This window comes from Heterodontus francisci, chromosome 10, assembly GCF_036365525.1.
Source record: "Heterodontus francisci isolate sHetFra1 chromosome 10, sHetFra1.hap1, whole genome shotgun sequence".
NCBI lineage: Eukaryota > Metazoa > Chordata > Chondrichthyes > Heterodontiformes > Heterodontidae > Heterodontus > Heterodontus francisci.
In genome coordinates this window covers 78,616,312-78,630,469 of record NC_090380.1, presented here as the reverse complement: position 1 = coordinate 78,630,469, position 14,158 = coordinate 78,616,312, and the positions used below count along the sequence as shown (strand labels likewise).

The following is a 14,158-nucleotide window of genomic DNA, read 5'->3' as shown; positions in this document are numbered from 1 at the left end:
GGATAAATAGAAATTTCCTTCAATTAAAATTGGTAAGGCTGATGCTATTGTTTTTGGCTCCTCTGCAAACTCTGTTCCCTAGCTACTGATTCCAGTGCTCTCCCTGGCAGCAGTTTGAGATTAAGTCAGCCTGTTCTCAAGCTTGGTGTCACATTTGACCCCAAGATGAGCATCTGACCTCATAGAATCATAGTTACAGCACAGAAGGAGGCCATTTGGCCCATTGTGTCCATGCTGGCACACTCATATTTGTGCCATCACTAAGATCGCCTATTTCCACCTGTATAACATTGCCTGACACCACCCCATCTCAGCTGCTCTGCTGCTGAAACCCTCATTCATGCCTTTGTTGCCAATTGACTTGACTGTTCGAATGCACTCCTGGCTGGTCTCCCGCATTGTCCTCTCTGTAGACTTGAGGTCATCCAAAACTCTGCTGTCCATGTCTTAACTCTCACCAAGTCCCATTCAACTAACACCACTGTGCTCGCTGATCTATATTGGCTCCCCATCAAGCTATATCTTGACTTCAAAATTCTCACTCTTGTTTTCAAATCTCTCCGTGGCCTCGCCCTTTCCTATCTCTGTAATCTTTTCCAGCCCCACAACCCTCCAAGATATTTCTGCTCCTCTAATTCTGGCCTCTTGTGCATCTTGGATTTTAATTGCTCCACCATTGGTGGCGGCGCCTTCAGTTGCCTTGTCCCCATGCTCTGGAATACCCTCCCTACACCTCTAGCCCTCTTCACCTCACTTTCCTTCTTTAAGACGCTCCTTAAAACTTACCTCTTTAACCAAGCTTTTGGTCATCTGACCTAATACCTGCTTTTGTGGCTCTGCCATACTTGCTTATAATGCTGCTGTGAAGCACCTTGGGACATTTTATTATGTTAAAGGCACTATATAAATATATGTTGTCCCTTCTCCAACAACATTTTCCTCTCATATCAAAGCATTTGCTATTTGAAAGGCAACTTGGTGGAAACATCATTTTGATATTGAGGAGGATGGGGGAGGGGATAAAATTAATCCCATACTGTTTGTCACTGATTTCTGTTCACTACCTGTCTTTTGACCAAGTTGTCTATTGATTTAATAGTCTGAGCCATGGTCTGATGGGAGTGCATATTCAATCCCTCTACTAGAAAGAGGAGAATCACATGGCAGTCCATGATGCATTCTAGTATGCGGAAGTACAGTGCAAAGAATGCTCTGTTTGATCCTTAGGCCATGCTATTGTTTACCTAGAAATTGGGCAGGTAAAGATGCACTCCATGTGGGAGTGGTGAGTGGCACTGAACCCGAATGGAATATCTAGTCTAATATCTGAAGCACAACTGTCTTTTTCTACCTGTCTCAGCTGATCCCTTCTTAAAACTTTGTCCTTTTAGAAATTTGAAATTTACAGCATGGAAGGAGGCCATTTGCCCCATCCTATCTGCGCCAGCCGAGAGGTAGCCATCCAACTTTATCCCACTTTCCAGCTCTTGGTCTGTAGCCTTGTAAATTATGACATTTCATGTGCATATCCAAATACTTTTTAAATGTCATGAGGGTTCCTGGCTCTACCACCCTTTCAGGCAGAGTTCCAGATCCCCACCACCCTCTGGGTGAAACCCTATATCTATGCCACCTGGTTATGGATCCCTCAACCGAAGGGAATAAAGCCTTCCTATGCACTGGCCTTCCTGTCCACTCCCTAGACGCCTCATAATTCTGTACACTTCAAATATGTCTCCCCTCAGCCGCCTCTGTTCCAAAGAAATCAACTCTAGCCTATCCAATCTTTCCTCATTACTTAAATTCTCCAGTCCAGGTAACATCCTCGTAAATCTCCTCTGCACCCTCTCTAGTGTAGTTACATCTTTACTATAGTGCGGTGACCAGAATTCCATACAGTATTCCATCTGTGGCCTAACTGGTGTTTAATACAGTTCCATCATAACCTCCAAGCTCTTGTATTCTGTACCTCGGCTAATAAAGACAAGAATCCTGTATGCCACCTTATCTACTTGTCTAGCCACCTTCAGAGATCTGTGGATATGCACTCCAAGGTCCCTCTGTTCTGCTACACTTGTCAGTATTCTACCATTTATTGTATATTCCCTTGCCTTGTTAGCCTTCACCAAATGCATTACTTCTCACTCTTCTGGATTGAACTCCATTTGCCGTTGTTCTGCCCATCTAACTAGTACATTGATGTCTTCCTGCAGGCTAGTTTTCTTCATTATCAATCACACGGGAAACTTTTCTGTCATCTGCAGACCTATTAATCCTATTTATTTCATTTATTTATTTATTTAGAGATACAGCACTGAAACAGGCCCTTCGGCCCACCGGGTCTGCTGACCATCAACCACCCATTTATACTAATCCTACACTAATCCCATATTCCTACCACATCCCCACCTTCCCTATATCCCCCTACCACCTACCTATACTAGGGATAATTTATAATGTCCAATTTACCTATCAACCTGCAAGTCTTTGGCTGTGTGAGGAAACCGGAGCACCCGGCGAAAATCCACGTGGTTCACAGGGAGAACTTGCAAACTCCACACAGGCAGTACCCAGAATTGAACCCGGGTCGCTGGAGCTGTGAGGCTGCGGTGCTAACCACTGTGCCGCCTATCTCTTGCATTCAAGTCTAAATAATTGTTATATATTGTAAAAAGCGGGACCTAGTACTGAGCCCTGCAGAACCCCACTGGAAATAGCCTTCCAGTCATAAAAACACCCATCAACCATTACCATTTGCTTCCTGCCGCTGATCCAATTTTGGATCCAACTTGCCACTTTGCCTTGGATCCCATGAGCTTTTACTTGCGTGACAAGTCTGTCATGTGGGACCTTTATCAATAGCCTTGCTAATCCATATCGGCTGCATCAAATATACTACCCTCATCTACCTTCCTTGTTAACTCCTCAAAAAAAATACAATCATGTTAGTCAGACAGGACTTTCCCTTAACAAATCCATACTGACTGTCTTTGATTAATCTCTGTCCTTCTAAATGAAGATTTATCCTGTCCCTCAGAATTTTTCCAATAATTTCCCACCACTGAGGTTAGACTGATGGGCCTGTAATTACTCAGTCTATTCCTTTCTCCCTTTTTAAACAATGGTGCAGTGTTAGCTGTCCTTCAGTCCTCTGGCACCCCACCTGTAACCAGAGAGGATTGGAAAATGATGGTCAGAGCCTTTGTTTCTTTCCTTGCTTCCCTTAACAGCCTATAGGATACATTTCTTCTGGACCTGGGAATTTATCCACTTTCAAAGATGTTAAATCCCTTACTGCTTCCTCACTGTTAATTTCATCTAATATTTCACTCTTCCTCCCTGATTGCAATGTCTCTATCATTCCTCTCTTTTGTGAAAACAGATGCTCAGCATTCATTAAGAAAAATACCCACGTCCTTTGCTTCCACATGCCGTTTACCCTTATGGTCCCAAATAGGCCCTATTCTTTCTTTAGTTATCCTCTTGCTCTTTATGAAAAAAAAAATGTTTTCCTTGATTTTATTTGCCAATATTTTTTCATGCCCTTTGCTTTCCTAATTTCCTTTTTAATTTCACCCTTACACTTTTTATACTCCTTTAGGTTTTCTGCAGTACTGAGCCCTGGGTATCTGTCATAAATTTCCCTTTTTTTTAATCCTCTCCTTTAAGCCCCTTGACATCAGGGGGCTTTGGATTTGTTAGTCCCACCCTTTTTCTTCCAGCACCCATGCTTGCTCTGAACCTTTTTATCTCTCCCATGATTTTGTTACTTCTAGACTCTGTACTACAAAGCTGCTCTTAGCCTCCCAATTTCCAACTTTTCTAAAATGCAGCTCCCTATATTTTGTCCTGCTCACGCTTCACTTCTCTATTGCCTACCCCCAAAATATTAATTTTAAGTTTATCATCTTCAAACCTGTCAATGGCCTTGCACCATCCTATCTATGCAGACTGCTTCAAACTTACTTCACCCTGCCCCTGACAGACACAGCCCCCTCCCCAACAGTCTTGAAAGTTTGATTCTAGCTTATGCAATTCTAGCTTCCTCCATCCCAGTTCCAGAACCCATGGCCACGTCAGCCTTAATTTCTCAATCTCCCTTTGCTTCTCACTTTTTTGAAAGCCACCAAACTCACCTTATTGACCTAGCTTTTGGTCACACCTTCCTCCTAATCTCTCTCAACATTCTATCTGTTTCCCTGTCTGTTTCCATATAAAGGCAACTTGTCAGTGATAAATAATTGGAGCAAGTTCAACGGGATAGGGCACTTTGTGGCTTCAACCTGGTCATATTTTAAGTAGCATTGTTGGTAGTGATATTGGTCTTGTACATAGTTAACAATCATAAACGGGTGCTAGTTAATATACAGATAAACAGTTACTGATCTTTTTTCACAGAATCGTGAGCTGCAGATAATGCGAAAACTGGATCATTGTAATATCGTCCGATTACGATACTTCTTTTACTCCAGTGGAGAAAAGGTACGTTTGTGTATTTGTTTTTATTGGTTCATGGGATGTGGGTGTCACTGGCAACCAGAATGATTTTTGATGCAACTGAGTGGCTTGCTCAGCCATTTCAGGGGGCAGTGGGTCGGGAGTCACACAAAGGCCCAATGGGTAAGGACAGCGATTTGAACTTGTCTCCAGATGATTAATCCAGTAACATGACCACTACACATGTGTGCTGTGTGTATATGGTCGTCTTTGAAATTAATATTTCCACCAACTTTGCTATTCACTTTTACAGGTGAATAATTACCTAAATCCTCAATATTCTAAAAATTGCCTGAACCTTTTTTTGGGCTTTTCATGATACTGATCCATTTTCTCATGTTACATTAAGACAAATATACTTTTATGGACACGAGAAAGCTTTTTGAACATGGCAATATTACAGTATACTTAATGGATTTTTACAGAAGTAGTTTGGCTACCTTGGGTTCGTTGTCAACTTAACTCCGTTACTAGCATTCTAGGCCGACACCCCAATGCAGTACTGAAGTACTGTTGCATTGCTGGAGGCACTATTCTTTGGAGTTAATGGGAACCTAGGATCTTATCCACGTGTACTAATAAATCTTAATAATCCAATGGCACTTCCAACAGGAATAGTGAGTTCTTGCACTGCACTAGCCAATGTTTCACTGTAACCAACACTTGCACAAAAGATCAACCAAACAGATTAATTGATTGTGGGATCTTGCTGTGTTCAAAATGTGAACTGCCGTTGCTCATATAATTGAATGCATTTCAGTGAAATCTATTGTACGTGCACATTTTGAGTTTTGCCACTCAATCAGTGCTTCCTAACATGCGGTTAACTTGTATCCAGGAGGTGAGTCCAAGCCACTGTTAAATAAAAATTGGTAACTAGCCACAAATGTGGCTATGGTGGTGCTATTTAGCCACATGCACTGATTTTAGTAGAAAATGTCTTGCATTCACTTACAATACAGCTAAATGTGTTTTACTCTAGAAAACCAGATGTTGAAGAATGAAACTGGAGCCAGTTTTTACTCGGTCTTAGCTCCTAACTCAAACCCCCACTCAGTTTCAGTACGTGTCTCCTTGTATATGCTCAAGTAAGACCCTAATTAACACCCTCCTCCTGCATATAATTAAACACAATTGATATACAATTAGCAGATTCCCTTCTTTGTCTAGAATTTAACATGTACGCACATTTCAAAACAAATCAAAATAAATTCTATATTCTGTACAAAGCATTACATTGCAAGACGCCCCTCCTCTAGGACCTCAAACAATTTCTTTGTTTTGCAAAAAAGAAATGCTTGTACAGTCAGATAGTTGATGTCTTGCATCTACCCATTTAATTTTGGAGATTCCTTTCTCTCCAACATTTTTCAAGCCAGCAAGGTCAATCCGTAACCTTTTCTCACTCTTTTTGTAGAGTGTACATTATCCCATAAGGAACAATTATCTACGCAATATTCAATGGGTATCCTTTCTTCAGTATGCCCCTTGTACAGAATCTCACCTGAAATATTTGACAAAAAGAACCTCATGTCCACGCAGCCACAAAATCCAGTGTTTTTGCAGCTAAAGTACTTTTAACAATCTTTGTATTTCTTCGCTTCCCAAGCTAAAGGACATTATTTCCCATTTTCACCCATGAAATATTATGAAACCAGCTGTACTCTAATACCCATCAGGAAGATTAGCATGTGAAGCATCATTAAAAATGACTAGTTTCATATTCTTTGGGCCATCTAAGGATGGAAACATAAGTACATATTTCTCCAGATTTAATTTTTTAAAATGTTTTTTTCCCCTTATTCTCAACCTTTGGGTGTTTCGTCACAGTACTCAACTTCAACACACAAAACTAGCATCTGGTCTAGTCTGAATACACAACCGGTTCATTTGACCAATCAAGCTTCGCAATTTCTCTGTCTCTGCTTTAGATATAACATCTTTCTGTGATGACTGAGCACGATTAACTGAGATAGTAGTAACAACTTCTAAATAGAATTGTTGATTTAATGTTATTCCAGACCTACTCTGCTTAATATCTAAACTAGCATATTTAAATGCCTGACTGCCAATCTTAAACTTCTACTCTAATCTTACTAATAATATGGAATTTGAGATATGTGTTAACACTCCGTAAGAAATCATCAACTTGCATCATGAAAATGCATGAAAGATTTCCTTTATAATGCCAATAAACATTGCCGGTTTGCTTTTAATTGAACACAACCTATTTTCAGCAAAACAGTTCTCACCAAAAAACACTACACCCTGGAAGCATCGTTCATGCCATAGACTGATTTGTTTAGTTTCCATAGCTTTCCTTCTGCGACTGCTGCCTCTGAGCAGCTTCAGAAGCTCTTCTCTCTGAAAAGTATCACCCTGCTGAAACGTTGGTTTTATGTCAATTAATCTACACTCCCATGAATATGCGGCCAAAAGAGCTAAAAAGATTTAAGATTACTTTGCCAGCTGTGGAAGAGTCCATTTAACATCTGTATCACCCCAGCTGCTGTGCAGTATCCCTAGCAACTAGTGTCGCTTTAGCTTTGTAAGTCCCATCAGGAAGGACATTTTCAGTACAAATCCATCTATGTGACAAGGCTGGCTGCCCCTTATCTGGTACCTCAGAATAAACACCAAACTCTCTAATTCGTTTTGTTTTTAGCCTCATTATTTTGTCCTCAAGTTTATTGACAGCCACCAATACTTCGGTCATGAGGATTTCCCCTTCTAGTTCTATGGTGAGACTGCTCTGTGACCTTTACACCTTTATTTTATTGTCTAAATATTCAAGCTACGGCTTCTACATGTGTTTTTATGTCTCCTGGGACTACTGCTGTGAGATTTCCCTCTTGCAATGTCGGAGGCTCTTTCTCCATTGCGTGATAATTTCATAATGCAAGAGCCACTTCCAGACCCACTATTAGAACTTGCAGTGAGCTTTCTTATTCTCCACTCTTTGACCCCATTCTGCCAGTCCGTGTACCTCACTTCTTGGCTGTCATCCCGAGCATTTAACCAATAGTTAAACTTGTCAGTCGATTTTCCTGCACGTCCCACAATTGTAGCATCCCTCCATTCATTTAGACCCCTCCAGGATATAGGCCACCTGAGTACCCACTGTGGGTAGTTGGCCTTTGGATGCAATAGCTCTGTCCTGCGCATGATTGTCCTACTCTTGATCTACCGTATTCTGTTCCTCAAGACCGTCATCACAAAACACATGAGCATTTGAGGTACAAGGTGCCTCATTTTCTTCTATCAGATTTTGTAATTAATCCTGATTAATCGTGAGGAATGAACCCTAACAGTTTGATTGTCCTATTTGATAACTACTGTCTTAATGCCACAATCTATTATCTTAGGGCCTTTCCATTTCCTATGATCCTCTCTTTTATAATATACCAAATCTCCTGAATTACATTCTGTCCTTATGCAATGTCCCAGAGCTCTCCTAATTTTCTGAGACCTCAGCCTTGAAAACCCATCTCCCTGCATGTAAAACATTCAGATGTGCAGAAAAAATGGAACTAATTGTAGTAACTTCTGGAGTAGGAGGACTATCGCATAGCACAGAAGGCAATTTGGGATTTTGCCCATAGACCAATTGATAGGGACTATACCCTCCAACCAGCTGAAGAGAATTCTTTGCATGAGCTGCCCATATCAGGGCAGTTATTAACTTATAGTTTGGTTGGTCAGATTTTATGAAGCATTTCATCAATCGCTGCGTGATTGCTTTCACAGAGCCCATTGCTGAAAGGGCTTTCTTTCAGCTGCAGTATTCATGACCATAATGTTCATGTTTTCACACATGTCTCTGAACTCATCGTTGACAAATTTCCCTCGATTATCAGTCAGAAACTTAGCTGGTGCCCCACGTCTGGTCCGTATCCATTTCTCCAGGATTTTGTCTATCATCACCCTTTTGTCCTTGCTCTGTATTGCTGTAAGAAGACTAAAACTGGTTGCCAGGTCTAGAAAATATAGAGTGCAAATATTTTTGTCTTTGTCCCATACCTTTTAAATCCATGGCAACTACCTTGTTAAAGTCACACACCAATGGAAGGCTTACAATAGGACATAACTGTTTCCTTTGCATTTTACAGATTTAACAGTTCTCAATCTTTTCTATTAGCCTTGTATAATCTTGATGAACCACACCTGCATCATTTTGCAGGGTTTTTGCTTCCCCTGAATATTTTTTTAAGGCAGAAGATATCTGATCCAATAGGAAGTCTTTTTCTGGGAACCGAGCCCCATTTCAAACCAGGAGCCTGTCCATTCGTGGCACCTTAGCACAATCCAGCAATTTAAATGCTAGCACTGGACCAGAAATATCTAAATTGAATTTCTTCAATCTTCTATACAGTCTGTTGAAGTCCATGCTCTATTCCTCCATTGAATAACCATCTGTTTTCTGAAATCTGTCAAAAGTCTGACCATGCCTCATTGGCATTTAATGGATAATCTTTCTTGTAAATTTCATCTAAGAATTTGAATAGACGATCCAAACCTCCTTCAGTATACAACTGACGAACATCCAGCTCACACAATAGTTCAGTTCTGATGTTATCTATGGTAGGAATTGACGATGTCAAGGCCGTATCTTGTTTTCTCTTTGGTAGGGATGTAACCGGTATCCACATATCCACTTCATTCTTCCACTGGTCATACAGTTCAGACTCTGAGAATTTCAGAGGGCAATCATACCCCAACAACTTACAATAACTGTCTGCCATTTCTCTCAATAGCTACTAGGATTGTAGTCTTCTATCTGAAATTTTTTTTAAATTTCCAACCTTCACCTTTAGGCAACCATCCTCAGCTCCCATGTTTTACTCCAGAAAGCCAACTGTTAAAGGATGAAACTGGACCCAATATTTGCTCAGTCTTGCATTCATTTACAGAGTAAAAGATTACAAACATATAGCTCCTTACTCAAATCCCCCACTCAGTTTCAGTTCATTGTCTCCTCCTGCAACCATTTAACTGCAATTGATATACAAATAACAAATGTGTTCACAATGATCAAAAAAACACTTGCACATTCTGCTTTTTGTCTTGCCATTTTATCAACAAATGCACAAAAATGTTAAAGTACATATGCATGATATAAGTATTGAATTCACACAGCAATGATAGTGTCCATTACTTGTATTCAGTTACTAATGTAAGTGTGCAATTACTCACATCTGGGTTCCCAATTAGCCATGTGACTAGTGGCTACTGTATTGGGACAACAGTGGTCTAAACCAGTGTACTACCTTGTATATGCTTGTAGTTGATAAGTTTTATTCCTGTAATGCGCTCACAGGTTTTCAAAAGAACATTAAAATTTTGAGCCCCATTGTTACAAGGTTTGGATTATCATAGATAATTTCACAGGTACAGTGGTCTGTCATTTCATTAAATGGTCTGAATGTCCACCTTTTATGGAAGTTGCTCTGCATCTAATTGTGTGGTAACACAACCTAGGAGTGGAACAGTGAAACACTCTGACAATCTGGAGTGGATTTTCTTGTCTTCTGTATGTACACTCCTTCGATCTGTCCAGAGGCAGACTGATGTAACACTGGGTGAGGCAAAGTTTGATTTGAATCGTAAGCTGCTTTGCTCCACAGTAGGCAAAACGCAAGGAGATTGTATCATGCAATTCAATTGGTCCAATTTCTGTCCAGAGTATTGTCACACAAGTAACAAGCATGCAAACATTGGTGTACTCCAGCGGATTTTCTTAAAAGCCCAATCTTTCTGTATCCTGTCCTGCCACTCTATGCTGGCTTTGCAGCCTTCTGCAATTCAACGACTCCCTGTTGCCTGTGTTCTGATTTGTTTTTTAAAAGAGCTTCTCAACTCCCATAGAAACAGAAAATTTACAGCACAGAAGGAGGCCATTCAGCCCAGCATGTCTATGCTCGTTGCAAAAGAGCTATCCAGCCTATTACTTTCCAGCTCTTGGCACTTAGCCCTGTAAATTACAGCACTTCAAGTGCCTATCCAAGTAGTTTTTAAATGCAATGGTCTTTGCCTCTACTGTGCTTTCAGGCAGTCAGTTACAGGCCCATGCAAAACCTCTGCAAAGATTAATGATAGGCCAGAAGATTTGGACAATTTCAGAAACCAGCTGAGGATGACTTAAAAAAAAAAGAGGGAGAAATTAGAGTACGAAGGCATACTAGCAAGAAATGTAAAAACAGACGGTAAAAGCTTCGACAAATATATAAAAAGGAACAGAGTAGCTAAAGTAATGGTTGGTCCCTTAGAGGTTGAGACTGGTGAATTAATAATATGAAAGAAGGAAATGGCAGAGGCTTTGAAAAAGTATTTTGTATCTGTTTTCACAGTAGAAGATGCAAAAAGCATCCCAAGAGTAGTAGAAAATCAAGAGGCAAAAGGGAGGGAGGAACTTAAAACAATCCCTATCACTCAAGAACATGTACTAGGATTAGTGACTGACATGCCCCTGGATCTGATGGCCTGCATCTTAGGGTCTTAAATCTTCCAAAATTCCCTAGATTCTGGAAAGGTCCCAGGGCATTGGAAAACCACAAATGTAACACCTCGGTTCAAAAAAGGAGGGAGACAGAAAGCTGGAAACTATAGGCCAGTTAGCCCAACATCTGTCATTGGGAAAATGCTCGAATTCTTTATGAAAGAGGTAGTAGCAGGATATTTAGAAAATCATAATGCAATCAGACAGAGTCAACATTGTTTTAGGAAAGGGAAATCATGTTTGACAAATTTATTTGTTCTTGGAGGTTATAACAAGCAGGATGGATAAAGCGGAACCAGTAGACATAGTGTATTTGGATTTCCAAAAGGCTTTTGAAAAGGTGCCACATAAAAACTTACTGCACAAGATAAGAGCTCATGGTGTTGGGGGTAATATGTGCGAATGGATACAGGATTGGCTATCAGGAAAGAAAGTAGGGATAATGTTCAGAACCTGAATAAAACTTTTTTTTTGTTGGGTGGGGGGGGGGGGTGGTGGGTAGAGAGGGCCCATTACACACGCATTACTCATTGGGGTGTGGGACAGGGAATTGAAAATGCGAAGAAATGTATATCTGCATTTTTAACCATTCTGCCACTTTAAAACTTTTAATTAGGCCGAAAGGCCTGAAGCCCTTAAAAAAATGGAACGGTGACGCCGTTGCCGGGGACGGAGTGGCTGCTCCCTCTACATCATTGGGGGCGGCCGCTCCGCTCCCTCCATTTATATGAGTCCCGCGCGAAATATCACGGGGGCTCAGCGGTGGCGCTTCTGGGTCTGAAGGTTGCCAAGTTTAATGCGTGCCACCGTAATGTGCAGCGCGCCTACAAAATTCAGCCAAAGTGTCTGCAAAGAGATATAGATTGGTTAAGTGAGTGGGCAAAAAATTTGGCAGATGAAGTGTAATGTGGGGAAAATGTGAGGTTGTCCACTTTGGCAGAAAGAATAGAAAAGCAGAATATTATATACATGGAGAGAGACTGCTGAATGCTGTGGTACAGAGGGACTTGGGTTCTCTGTACATGAATCACAGAAAGTTAGCATGCAGCTACAGCAAATAATGAGGAAAGCAAATAGAATGTTGGCATTTATTGTAAGGGGGGTGAAGTATAAAAGTAGGGAGGTTTTGCTACAACTGTCCAGGGTATTGGCGAGATCGCACCTACAGTACTGTGTACAGTTTTGGTCTCTACATAAGGAGGGATAGCATTGGAAGCTGTTCAAAGAAGGTTCACTAAGTTGATTTTTGGGATGAAGGGGTTGTCTTATGAGGAAAGGTTGAGTAGGTTGGGTTTATACTCAGTGGAGTTCAGAAGAATGAGAGGTGATCTTATTGAAATGTATAAAATTTGAGGGGGCTTAATAGGGTAGATGTGCAAAGTTCAGAAATCGCTGTTCTGGACAGCACCTGTCAGGACAGCTTCAGGGTTTTCTGGCAGGTTATGATTTTTTTTTTTAAAGTCCACTAGAAAAACACAGCTATCGAAAGTTCGGAAACGGCTATTCCATTTGTTGTTTTGATAGTGAGATAAATTTTTCATGCCTTTGTCTTTCTGCAATTGTCTCACTGGCCTCCTATGTAAGACAAAAATTGTAAAGTGGCCCCCACGTGAAAAGGTTGAACGCCCTTGCTCCAAGCCTTTAACCTAGCTGCTAGATTATTTCAAAACACAAATTTAAAGGTTTGTGTTATGTAAACTTCATTTAAAATGGCAGCAGTCACTTAGGGAATGTCTCAATTTCTACGCTCTGGCACGCTTTACTTTCACCTGGGACAAAAGCTCAATGGCGTGTTGAAAGTTGCTGGACTTGTACTTCTATATAAATGTCTGCTGCTCTCCATTTGGAATCACATGGTTCCAGAACTTGCATTGAGGGGAAAACAGGCAAGGACATCCAAGGAATCTCCAGATGTCAGCACTGCAAGTTCCTCATGAATACAAGAGTATGGGGCTGAATGATATTGGCAAAAACAGGATGCGGCTGACCCATATACAATAGTAAGTACAATTTAACAGCTTTAATGAACTATCTGAATCCATGATGAACTGTCTATGATTCTTTAACAAAATCAGTGCTGCATTTGCAGTTTTAATAACTGTCGGGGAAGACAAAATAAAAATTTATTATGTTTCCATGACCATGTTTTTGTCATTAACTGATTTTTGTTTTCCTGCGAATTGGATTAAAGGACAAGTTTTACAAGTATGTCAACGATCAGTAACTGCAATGTGCATCATTTACTATCCAGTTTGAGGGTAGATAACCTGAGTGGCTAATGTCACTTGAAAGTTGTCTGCATCATATTGCATTAAAGGTACATGTTTGATAACAGGTAAGAGATTTGGCTTGGGCATAAATTGCTTATACTTGAGTACAATCTTACAGATGGTGACTAAACATTTTGTAACTGAATAATACATGCAGTAGGAATTTCTCAAATTTTTGCAGAAAAGCTTTTCGTTAATAATTGTCCTGTCAGAGCTCAATCAGAATTAACAGTGATGGACTGAGTTATAGACATAAGTGAATTTAAGAGAATAGCTTTAGTGGAGGTACTGAAGGGCACTCTTTATTTTTAATTGTGTTTATCTAATTTTGTCACTAGCTTTGGTGAGTAAATGGCATTTTATCCATGAGAAATGCTCTTGTTCCTGTATTTTAGAATCCAGGACCTAGTTTACCAGCCTGGCCAGATGAATAAACTAGTCTTGGCTACCTACTGTTAGTCTTTTTGTCCCTTCCTGTCCCACTGTGCTTTTTTGTTTTACATGACTCTTCTGAAGTGCCATCTGCAACAACATATAAAATTCTTCTGATCTGGAGATCACTGCCTTTTTGTTGGCTGCCCTGTCTTCAGATGCATATTACAAGCAGTTGGAGAAAGTGCACAAGCATTGACCATCACGGGTTAAATTAACTTGTGACAATAGCAGTGTGAGAAATGCTCTGTCATCCTATTGCTGAATTTTTACTGCCTAACCTCAATAACCACAATAACAATCCTCTCCTTGAGTCTTATGGTTTATTGGATGAATTTGCACTCCTGATAGTGTGAATCCACAGAGGTTATCCAATAAGGTCCATCTACCACCCTGTGACATGTTGTAGCTAGCTCTAATCTTTAAACAAAAGTAATTCAATAATGTAGTAATTATAATGTAG

The 14,158-nt window shown here is 40.4% G+C and overlaps 1 protein-coding gene across 3 annotated transcripts in view; it reads left to right on the top strand.

The window, feature by feature from the left end:
* gsk3ba (glycogen synthase kinase 3 beta, genome duplicate a) overlaps window positions 1-14,158 on the top strand; it is a 211,654-nt gene that overhangs the window by 99,248 nt on the left and 98,248 nt on the right. For all 3 annotated transcript variants that reach the window (XR_010975847.1, XM_068040837.1, XM_068040838.1), the window contains one exon: window positions 4,399-4,482. Coding sequence is in view for 2 of the 3 variants with exons in the window: in XM_068040837.1 (XP_067896938.1) it covers window positions 4,399-4,482 (84 nt within the window). In the remaining variant the exon portion in view is untranslated. The remainder of the gene's footprint in view (window positions 1-4,398; window positions 4,483-14,158) is intronic.